Source organism: Oncorhynchus nerka, linkage group LG4, assembly GCF_034236695.1.
Source record: "Oncorhynchus nerka isolate Pitt River linkage group LG4, Oner_Uvic_2.0, whole genome shotgun sequence".
NCBI lineage: Eukaryota > Metazoa > Chordata > Actinopteri > Salmoniformes > Salmonidae > Oncorhynchus > Oncorhynchus nerka.
In genome coordinates this window covers 76,250,569-76,263,127 of record NC_088399.1, presented here as the reverse complement: position 1 = coordinate 76,263,127, position 12,559 = coordinate 76,250,569, and the positions used below count along the sequence as shown (strand labels likewise).

The window sequence follows — 12,559 nt, the reverse complement described above, 5'->3', positions numbered from 1 at the left end:
CATTTAGTAATTCTCCCATTTGTAAAGAACTTTCATTTGGACCTATATCTTTCGATCTCTTATAGTTCTATCTCAGAGGTAGTGTTGAGTTATTAAACAACTAATTGACCAACGTCAGTTCATTTTAGTTCTTTTTTTGTGAGCTCAGCGCACCATTTCTCTAGAGAAATTAAATAAAAAACTACTGTATGTGGGACGCTGGGAGTTTTCATTTGGCAAATATTCAAACTAGTTCAGCGTAGAAACATGGTTATTAACTACAATGACCATAATCCACTGCACCTGTTCTCCCTGGCTTGGACAGAGACGGATGGTCTACACACAGGCCGCATAAGAGAGGAATGTACAGACAAGAGGGTTAGTGACCGTTCGTGAGGTAGCTCTGCCCGATTGATAGTTGTAGTAATAAGCAGTACCTTATGTACTTTGAAGAACTAGTACAATTATTTTCAGACAGGTCTGCAGCATACTTAGGCAGCTACTAGCCTAACTAAGTAGGATGACTCAAAGACTGTACAGTGAGTGTGGGGAGCACAGAGATAACAGTAGTTGGGTGTCTAGCTGGCTGGATGCTACTGCCTGATCAGAGATAACGGTAGATGTTGGTCTAGCTGGCTGGATGCTACTGCCTGATCAGAGATAACGGTAGATGTTGGTCTAGCTGGCTGGATGCTACTGCCTGATCAGAGATAACGGTAGTTGGGTGTCTAGCTGGCTGGATGCTACTGCCTGATCAGAGATAACGGTAGATGGTTGTCTAGCTGGCTGGATGCTACTGCCTGATCAGAGATGACGGTAGATGTTGGTCTAGCTGGCTGGATGCTACTGCCTGATCAGAGATAACGGTAGATGGTTGTCTAGCTGGCTGGATGCTACTGCCTGATCAGAGATAACGGTAGATGGTTGTCTAGCTGGCTGGATGCTACTGCCTGATCAGAGATAACGGTAGATGGTTGTCTAGCTGGCTGGATGCTACTGCCTGATCAGAGATAACGGTAGATGTTGGTCTAGCTGGCTGGATGCTACTGCCTGATCAGAGATAACGGTAGATGGTTGTCTAGCTGGCTGGATGCTACTGCCTGATCAGAGATAACGGTAGATGGTTGTCTAGCTGGCTGGATGCTACTGCCTGATCAGAGATGACGGTAGATGGTGGTCTAGCTGGCTGGATGCTACTGCCTGATCAGAGATAACGGTAGATGGTTGTCTAGCTGGCTGGATGCTACTGCCTGATCAGAGATAACGGTAGATGGTTGTCTAGCTGGCTGGATGCTACTGCCTGATCAGAGATAACGGTAGATGTTGGTCTAGCTGGCTGGATGCTACTGCCTGATCAGAGATAACGGTAGATGGTTGTCTAGCTGACTGGATGCTACTGCCTGATCAGAGATGACGGTAGATGGTTGTCTAGCTGGCTGGATGCTACTGCCTGATCAGAGATAACGGTAGATGGTTGTCTAGCTGGCTGGATGCTACTGCCTGATCAGAGATAACGGTAGATGGTTGTCTAGCTGGCTGGATGCTACTGCCTGATCAGAGATAACGGTAGATGGTTGTCTAGCTGGCTGGATGCTACTGCCTGATCAGAGATGAGATAATGACTTTAAAAACGAAGAAATACATATACAAACCTGGAAAATGTAATTTTTCATAGTAATTTCCTATTTTTCTATTGATGTTTACCCAATGTGGACCTGACAGAGACAATGGAATGTTTTCAATATTTTGGCATTTGAATGTTCACTATTTTGGGCTTTGGAATTTCCATTCAAATGCATTCAATGTTTAAAAAAGTATCAAAAACTAAATAGAAAAACGTGATTATTTTTGAATAATCCAAACGGACCTCAAAAAGCACTAATCACTCAGAGAAAATCTATTCCCTGTAGTGCACTACCACTATAACTAAAGCACAGCGCATCAAAAGTAGTGCACTATAAGAGGAGAAAGCACTACTTCTGACCAAAAGCTGGACACTATATAGGGATAGGGTGCCAGAAATAGTGCCTTATAAAGTGAATAGCGTTCCAGTTGAAATGTGGTTCTAGCACGGTCCACAGTGAAGCAAGTAGAGCCACACTGAGGTCAGGTTTCTAGTTTCTACATTGCATGATGGTTTAATTGGCTTTCAGTGGCATCAGGTTTCCTTTGTGTTTCCTGGAGGCAGAGAGAGCAGTGGGATACCACTAGCTAACTGGCACTGTCTGTCTGTCTGTGTGTGTCTGTCTGTTTCTTCCTGCCTGCCAGAGGTTGACTTTAAGATATGATGACTGTTTACACAACAGTTTATAATGAACAGTAGGAAGCTAGCTGGTAGTACTACAGTAATTATCCAAATAAAATCTAGAGTACCCTGAACCGATCAAATGTACCATAAACCACCCCACATCTTTCCAAGTCACCCTATATTTAACGTCCCTATTCCCCATGACCGTATGAAGTGGCTTGTCCTCAGCGGTAAGCGACTTAACCGTTTTGGGGAAGGTCAGAGAGGGTGGAGGTGAGGACATTCAGGCCGGGAGCTCACCCTAACCCTGTCACCTTTCTCTTGACCTGAGCTTGGGGTGACTAGGTCATCACAACACGACCACAGGACCAGACAGTAGCAGAAATCACAGTTAAAAGTAAAACGCGGTGCACAGCTTGTTTGTCTGCGTTTGTTTGAATCACAGTTTGTTTCGAAATGTAGATGAGCTGTTCTAATGTTACCTACCTGGATTATTGTGGTGTAGTATAGTTGTGGTGTAGTATGGTTGTGGTGCAGTATGGTTGTGGTGCAGTATGGTTGTGGTGCAGTATGGTTGTGGTGTGTTTTGGTTTTATGCTGATAATGAAATGACTCTCTCATCGTTTGCTATTTTTCTGACTGTATGTAACTCTCAGGTGAAACAGTGTTTCTGGGCTGTATAAAAATATGACAGACATTGTTATGTATCCAACATCCACTTATTGAGATTACCAACAAACAGCTCTTCTCATCTCTAAGCCATTATAGAACTAAAAACAACTTTGGCCTGCCAAACTTTCAGCTTTGGTTCAGACTCTACAATAGTACTTATACTCAACTCAATAGTGGTCAGTTATACAACTCAATAGAACAGTCTGACAGTCTCTCGTGTGAGAGAGAGAAACAGATGCCTTGTCTTCTCTCTCCTGTTAATGGAAGATAATGGTCCATCTCTCTCTTCTATTTTCTAGTCTCTGTCTCTTCTTCTTTTTCCCTAATGGATAGTTCCTCTCTCATCTCTTTGGCTTTATCATTCTGAAAGTAGTCTCATCTAACTAAGTTTTCTATGATGGATGAAATGGACAAAACAAACAAACATTGAGAAGAATAACCTCTGTCTTTTCTTTCTCTCTCCAGGGTCAGACCTGGGTTCCGTCTATAGATCTAGAAGGTCCTTCTGGAGATGAGTTCTATGATGATGAAGACCTCTTCTCAGGCTCTGGATCTGGCTGTGAGTTTGTTGTGTGTGTTTGTACATAGGCATGTTTGAACATGTAGGGGGCCTATATACACACACACACACACAATCTAACATAGGCATGTTTGAACGTGTAGTGGGCCTATGTTAGATTGTGTGTGTGGGAATTCTCTGCAGCCTGTTGGTTTAAGAGGTGACAGCTGCTGTGTTTAAATCTGCAGCTCTGACTCCCAACCCCAAATCTGAGGTCAAATTAAACACAGGGACTACACGCGCGTAAACACACACACGCGCGCGCGTAAACACACACACACGCGCGTAAACACACACACGCGCAAACACACACACACGCGCGCGCGTAAACACACACACACGCGCGCGTAAACACACACACGCGCGCGCGTAAACACACACACGCGCGCGCGTAAACACACACACGCGCGCGTAAACACACACACGCGCGCGCGTAAACACACACACGCGCGCGTAAACACACACACGCGCGCGTAAACACACACGCGCGTAAACACACACGCGCGCGTAAACACACACGCGCGCGCGTAAACACACACGCGCGCGCGTAAACACACACGCGCGCGCGTAAACACACACGCGCGCGCGTAAACACACACACACGCGCGCGCGTAAACACACACACACGCGCGCGCGTAAACACACACACAGGCGCGCGCGCAAACACACACACAGGCGCGCGCAACACACACACACGCGCGCAAGCAACACACACACGCGCGCGCGTAAACACACACACGCGCGCGTAAACACACACACGGACACGCGTAAACACACACGCACACGCATAAACACACACACGCATAAACACGGACACGCATAAACACGGACACGCATAAACACGGACACGCATAAACACGGACACGCATAAACACGGACACGCATAAACACACACACGCATAAACACACACACGGACACGCATAAACACACACACGCATAAACACACACACGGACACGCATAAACACACACACGGACACGCATAAACACACACACGCATAAACACACACACGGACACGCATAAACACACACACGCATAAACACACACATACACACGCATAAACACACACACACACGCGCGCGCGTAAACACACACACACGCGCGCGTAAACACACACACACGCGCGCGTAAACACACACACACGCGCGCGTAAACACACACGCGCGCGTAAACACACACACACACACGCGCGTAAACACACACGCGCGCGCGTAACACACACACGCGCGCGTAACACACACACGCGTAAACACACACGCGCGTAAACACACACGCGCGCGTAAACACACACGCGCGCGCAGAACACACACACGCGCGCGTAAACACACACACGCGCGCGTAAACACACACACGCGCGCGTAAACACACACACGCGCGCGTAGAACACACACGCGCGCGCGCGAAACACACACGCGCGCGTAAACACGCGCGTAAACACACACACGCGCGCGCGTAACCACACACGCGCGCGCGTAACCACACACGCGCGCGCGCAACCACACACGCGCGCGCAACCACACACGCGCGCGCGCAACCACACACACGCGCGTAACCACACACGCGCGCGCGTAAACACACACACGCGCGCGCGCGTAACACACACACGCGCGCGCAAACACACACACACACACGCGTAAACACGCTACGCAAACACACACACACGCGCGCGTAACCACACACGCGCGCGTACACACGCACGTAAACCACACACACGCGCACCACACGCGCGTAAACACACGCACGCGCGCGTAACACACACGCGCACGCGCGCGCGTAAACACACGCGCGCGCGTAACCACACGCGCGCACGCACACACGCGCGAACACACGCACGCGCGACGCGCGTAAACACGCGCGGACGCGCGTAAACACACGCGGACGCGCGTAAACACACACGCGCACGCGTAAACACACACGCGCACGCATAAACACACACACGCATAAACACACACACGCATAAACACACACACGCATAAACACACACATACACACGCATAAACACACACAAACACACACATACACACGCATAAACACACACACACGCATAAACACACACGCACACACGCATAAACACACGCACACACGCATAAACACACGCACACACGCATAAACACACGCACACACACATAAACACACGCACACGCATAAACACACACACGCATAAACACACACACGGACACGCATAAACACACACACGCATAAACACACACATACACACGCATAAACACACACACACACACACACGCATAAACACACACGCATAAACACGCACACGCATAAACACACACGCATAAACACGCACACGCATAAACACGCACACTCATAAGCACACACACACGCATAAACACGCACACGCATAAACACACACACGCATAAACACACACACACGCATAAACACGCATAAACACACGCACACACATAAACACGCATAAACACAAGCACACGCATAAACACACACGCATAAACACACACGCATAAACACACACATACACACGCCTAAACACACACATACATACGCCTAAACACACACACACACGCATATACACACACACATACACACGCATAAGTACACACGCATAAACGCACACATATACACGCATAAACGCACACATACACACGCATAAACGCACACATACACACGCATAAATACGCGCATAAACGCACGCATAAACACACGCATAAACGCACACGCATAAACGCACACATACACACGCATAAACGCACACATACACACGCATAAACGCACACATACACACACATACACACGCATAAACACACACATACACACGCATAAACACACACATACACACGCATAAACGCACACATACACACGCATAAACGCACACATACACACACATACACACGCATATACACACACATACACGGCCTTGCATTAACGAAACACAGGAACTGGGCACAGAAACACGTGCACACACCCTCCCAGTAGCCAGATCTCCACCCAGACTAAGTGATCTTATTTACAGTAATCTGATTACAGACAGCAGATCAGATGATCTCATGCAGACAGGCCATTGTGTGTGTTTTAGTTTGAGTATGTGTGTTCTGTGTCTAGTTCCCATGTTTGGTGTGTGTGTGTGTGTGTGTGTGTGTAGAATTACCTCCATAACGCTTATTTGTAAGAGGCCTTTGTTTGTTTCAGATGAGCTTCTATGACTGGCTAAATACAATCTATTTCTGTTTCAGATTAGCTTCTATGACTGTGTTTAGCCATTCTATTTCTGTTTCAGATTAGCTTCTATGACTGTGTTTAGCCATTCTATCTCTCTCATTTCCTCTCACTCTAATATTTTTTTTTGTTCATAACTAGTTTAACAGTTAATCTCCTTCCCTCTTTCTTTCTCTCCATAGTTCCAGAGATGAAGGTCAACCCTACAGCGGTGGGTGTGTCTTTCAGCACTGAGGAGCCCCTTCCCCTTTCCACCACCCAGGCTACTGGCCCCGCCCCCTCAGCCCCACCTGCAGCCGAGCCCAATCCCAACCCCGACGCTCTCCCCACCCCACTACCCACTGAGGGAGAGGGGGAGAGTGGGATAGAGTGGGAGAGAGGGAGGGAGAGAGAGAGGGAGAGGGAAAGAGAGAGAGTAAGGGAGATGGAGCGGGAGAGGGATAGAGAGAGGGAGAGAGAAAAGGAGAGGGAGAGAGAAAAGGAGAGGGAGAGAGAAAGAGAGAGAGAGAGGCAACGGGAAATAGAGAGGGAACGAGAAAGAGAACGTGAAAGAGCGAGAGCCGCCCAGACCACCATCTCACCCCGTGGCCCGGCGGCTGTTCCCATGGCGACCACCAGCACAGCGACGCCTCTGGCGGAGAGTGTAGCACCCTCTAGTGGCGTGCAGGACCTGGTCACCACAGAAGAAGAGGACGAGGATGTCTACCTGTCCCCAGACTCCACCACCAGTATGCCTATGGAGACCACCACGGAAGAAGAAGAGGAAGAAGTGACCACTACAGATACAGAGACCACACCCCTCCCAAAGACAACAGCTCCACCCACTACGATTGGACCAGCCCTAACTGAGAGGTCTAGCTCCGCCCCCTTTAGGCCCAGTGTTCTGGTGACCACGCCTATTAAAGCCGCACCCACAGAGAGGAGCACACGCCCACAGCAGCCTTCTACGACAATGGTGTGTGTTTGTGTGTATCCTGTGTGTATTTATCCATCACATGTGGAGTGAGAGACACAGGTGGTCCTCGTTAAGAGCGAGGCTCCTCGTTAGTAGCATCGTTAATGATTAATTACATGATTAGCATCCAGCTAAATAGGCTGAAACACTCCACAGCTTCTGGAGATAATGTGACGTTTATTTGGGTTCTCATTCAGTTGTACAACTGACTAGGTATCCCCTTTCCCCAATCACCAATCTATCTGAACTGACATGGTAATTGTGTGTCTTTCTCTCTCAATCCCCCTTTCTTTTTATTTTGCTCTCTCTCTCTCTCTGTCCCTCTTTCTCTTCCTCTTTCTGTCTCTCTCTCTCTCTGTCCCTCTTTCTGTCTCTCTCTCTCTCTCTCTGTCCCTCTTTCTGTCTCTCTCTCTCTCTGTCCCTCTTTCTGTCTGTCTCTCTCTCTCTCTGTCCCTCTTTCTGTCTCTCTCTCTTTCTGTCTCTCTCTCTCTCTCTCTTTCTGTCTCTCTCTCAGAATAATGAATTAGGGGTTAATGGACCCAGCGGAGACTTTGAGATCCGGGAGGAGGACCGTCGCCAGGGCAACGAGGTTGTTGGTCGTGGCCTTGGCATGGAGACTGGGGCAGAACCTGATCTGATTGGCAACACAATTAACACAGGAAGTTCTGCCGCTCAACTTCCTCAGAAGAACATCTTGGAGAGGAAGGAGGTTCTGATAGGTGAGGACACACATACACAAAAAAAATATTTAAAAAATAATAAAAAATAAATAAAACCACCCATAGCAAACCTTTCCCTCTACTAGTATGTCTCACTCCTTCTCTCTCTTTCCCTCTACTAGTATGTCTCACTCCTTCTCTCTCTTTCCCTCTACTAGTATGTCTCACTCCTTCTCCCTCTTTCCCTCTACTAGTATGTCTCACTCCTTCTGTCTTTCCCTCTACTAGTATGTCTCACTCCTTCTCTCTCTTTCCCTCTACTAGTATGTCTCACTCCTTCTCTCTCTTTCCCTCTACTAGTATGTCTCACTCCTTCTCTCTCTTTCCCTCTACTAGTATGTCTCACTCCTTCTCTCTCTTTCCCTCTACTAGTATGTCTCACTCCTTCTCTCTCTTTCCCTCTACTAGTATGTCTCACTCCTTCTCTCTCTTTCCCTCTACTAGTATGTCTCACTCCTTCTCTCTCTTTCCCTCTACTAGTATGTCTCACTCCTTCTCTCTCTTTCCCCTCTACTAGTATGTCTCACTCCTTCTCTCTCTTTCCCTCTACTAGTATGTCTCACTCCTTCTCTCTCTTTCCCTCTACTAGTATGTCTCTGTCTCCTTCTCTCTCTTTCCCTCTACTAGTATGTCTCACTCCTTCTCTCTCTTTCCCTCTACTAGTATGTCTCACTCCTTCTCTCTCTTTCCCTCTACTAGTATGTCTCACTCCTTCTCTCTCTTTCCCTCTACTAGTATGTCTCACTCCTTCTCTCTCTTTCCCTCTACTAGTATGTCTCACTCCTTCTCCCTCTTTCCCTCCTCTACTAGTATGTCTCACTCCTTCTCTCTCTTTCCCTCTACTAGTATGTCTCACTCCTTCTCTCTCTTTCCCTCTACTAGTATGTCTCACTCCTTCTCTCTCTTTCCCTCTACTAGTATGTCACTCCTTCTCTCTCTTTCCCTCTGCTAGTATGTCTCACTCCTTCTGTCTTTCCCTCTACTAGTATGTCTCACTCCTTCTCTCTCTTTCCCTCTACTAGTATGTCTCACTCCTTCTCTTTTCCCTCTACTAGTATGTCTCACTCCTTCTCTCTCTTTCCCTCTACTAGTATGTCTCACTCCTTCTCTCTCTTTCCCTCTACTAGTATGTCTCACTCCTTCTCTCTCTTTCCCTCTACTAGTATGTCTCACTCCTTCTCTCTCTTTCCCTCTACTAGTATGTCTCACTCCTTCTCTCTCTTTCCCTCTACTAGTATGTCTCACTCCTTCTCTCTCTTTCCCTCTACTAGTATGTCACTCCTTCTCTCTCTTTCCCTCTGCTAGTATGTCTCACTCCTTATCTCTCTTTCCCTCTGCTAAGTATGTCTCACTCCTTCTCTCTCTTTCCCTCTACTAGTATGTCTCACTCCTCTCTTTCCCTCTACTAGTATGTCTCACTCCTCTCTTTCCCTCTACTAGTATGTCTCACTCCTCTCTTTCCCTCTACTAGTATGTCTCACCCCTCTCTTTCCCTCTACTAGTATGTCTCACTCCTCTCTTTCCCTCTACTAGTATGTCTCACTCCTCTCTTTCCCTCTACTAGTATGTCTCACTCCTCTCTTTCCCTCTACTAGTATGTCTCACTCCTCTCTTTCCCTCTACTAGTATGTCTCACTCCTCTCTCTCCCTCTACTAGTATGTCTCACTCCTCTCTCTTTCTCTCTATCTCTCCGTATTCTTCTGACGGGCGTAGCTTTTGTCTTTATTCTGATTGGCTGTCTGTGTCTCCCCCAGCCATTCTGATTGCTTGCCTGCTGGCGGTGGTTTTCGCTGACTTCGTGGTGATCGGTAAAGAGCAGGAGTCAAAGCAGGCTAACTGTGTCCTTAGTGTGTCTGTGCGCTGGACACATGATGTTAGTGTGTTGTAGTATGTAGGAACAGTAGCCTACACATGATTTGTGTGTGTTAGTGACACGGGATCTTAATATGTAGGGACGGTCATGACACATGATAGCGTGTACTATGTAGATACTATGTAAATACACACAGCTTGGGGTATAATAGATGATCATGACAGACGACAGTTCATATGTTAGCATTGCCTGCAGTGCTTAAAGTGGTACTTGAAGATGCCGTTACTCACTAAACTAATTTAATTTACCGTACCGGGGTAATTTTATTATATTTGAATCTATTTAGATTCCATATTCTCCAGAAGACATATAGAAGCAGTAGACAATTAGAGACACCAGTGGTCTGTATACCAGTGGTCAGCGCTAGCCCACTTCAACCACTTGCATGGCATTAGTGTATGTGTCTCTGTTCTTTACATGTTCTGAATCTTTTGTCCTATTCAGAATGAGTTCTATATTGTTTGACCATGTCTCTCTCTCTGTTTCCCCCTTCCTCTTTCTTTCTCCCTTCCTCCCACTCTGTCCCTCCCTCTCTCTCCCCACCATCCCTTCCTCTATCTCTCTGTCCACAGCGGTGATAGTGGGGGGCGTGGTGGGGGCCCTGTTTGCAGCGTTCCTGGTCATGCTGCTGGTGTACAGGATGAAGAAGAAAGATGAAGGCAGCTACACACTGGAGGAACCCAAGCAAGCCACCGTCACCTACCAGAAAGCTGACAAACAGGAGGAGTTCTACGCATAACACACACACACAGAGAGATGCTTATCACTCCAGCTCCCTTCCCGTCCTGTCGCTTCACATCTCCTTCCCATCTTTCTCCCGTATCTTCCTCCCTCTCTTCTCTCCTATGTTCCTGTCCTCATGTCAGTTGTTACTGAGAGTGCCCGTCTCTCCACGGACTCAAACATTTCTTTAAAAAATATAAATACACTTTTAAAAAAATAACAAAATATATCAGCTGGAAAAAAATATATAAAAATGTGATACACAATATTTTTTTTTTTAAGTAAATGTTGTTATTGATATTATATGATTATTGTTCTGATGATGTAATGAACTGATTATTTTGTAAAAACACAAGCTCTTATCCGGTGTTCTAGCACAATACTCTAGTGTCTGTTCCACGGAGCGAATGAGCCAAGTGAAAGAGGGATGGGGGAGAAGAAGGGACAGAGACAAACGGAGGAGGAAAGAGAGTGTCATCTGATTGGCCACACAGACACTGGGGTCAAAGGTTAGAGGAAAGGTCTCTATTGTAGTGCCTTCCATTGCCCTGGTGCTCTCTCACACATACACACACACACACACACACACACATGGCTTGGACCCCTCTCTCTGTGCTTGGCCAATCAGAGTAGGGGAACCCTCCCACAACGCTCTGACAACCTCAGGACAACGTTGTGGCAGCATTCACTGGTAGTTAGCAAGGGATTCTAACCAGGGATATAGTGTTAAATAAAATGGTGGGTAAACAAACCGCTGGGGTAACATAAACATTAGCTAATGCTATCAACGCTACCTGATGGTAGTAGTTGTGTAAACACTGTTCACCAAGTGAAGGGGTGTTTAAACAACAGATTACGAATGTTTACCCTCCAACATCCCTGGGTTGTATTCATTAGGCACCAAACAAAGAAAACGGACTGAAACAGAGAGGACTACCTGGTCCAATAAGAAATGCACATTTCCGTATTCCATTGCAAAATGTTTTACAACGTTTTCCGTTGTGTGTCAATGAATAAGACCCTGGTGCTGAATGCTAACACAGGGCTAGCGGCTAGCTGTCTGGTTTGCTCCTTTACGCTGTACAAAGGTGATTAGTTCTATGGATAGTAATAATAACCAATAATATATCAATGTTCTGGACTGGTTGGTAAATAATAGTAATAATGAAAATAATACTCGAATGAACGAAAGGATGTGTATTTAGCGGTTTCAAAAGTTTATATGTAAATATCATTGGTTGAAATACTTTTTCTGTCGTTGCCACTAACCAGTCGCATGATCACCATTTCTATATCACGTCAATCTGTGGAGCTGTGCTCTCAACACACACACACCACACATACTCACAAGTACGCACTCACACACTTAAGCAAATATACACACGCCGTACATGCAAGCATGCGCTCACAAGCTCAAACACACACACACAAATATATCACTTGCGCTTCATTGACTAAATATATATATATATATAAATCATATCACTCACTCAACATATTATCATTATCCTCATCACACAAGCTGGTTTCAGTACATTATTAATAAGTGACTGATCAGTTGCTGGTTGGTTAGAGTTTGGTCCGTTGTGTAAAGGCACCAGCATGTATCCATCCAATCCCCTGCATGCTCTTTCTTTCTCTTC

The 12,559-nt window shown here is 46.7% G+C and overlaps 1 protein-coding gene across 2 annotated transcripts in view; it reads left to right on the top strand.

The window, feature by feature from the left end:
* sdc3 (syndecan 3) overlaps positions 1-11,219 on the top strand; it is a 34,435-nt gene extending 23,216 nt beyond the window's left edge. The window contains exons 2-5 of one of the 2 annotated variants that reach the window (XM_029658585.2): positions 3,365-3,458; positions 6,828-7,600; positions 8,115-8,319; positions 10,766-11,219. In XM_029658585.2, coding sequence (XP_029514445.1) covers positions 3,365-3,458; positions 6,828-7,600; positions 8,115-8,319; positions 10,766-10,932 — 1,239 coding nt within the window. In that variant the 3' untranslated portion in view covers positions 10,933-11,219. Of the gene's footprint in view, positions 1-3,364; positions 3,459-6,827; positions 7,601-8,114; positions 8,320-10,074; positions 10,224-10,765 lie in introns of those variants that run through there. The other variant, XM_065017838.1, reaches the window with a different exon arrangement.
* Positions 11,220-12,559: the final 1,340 nt, after the last annotated feature.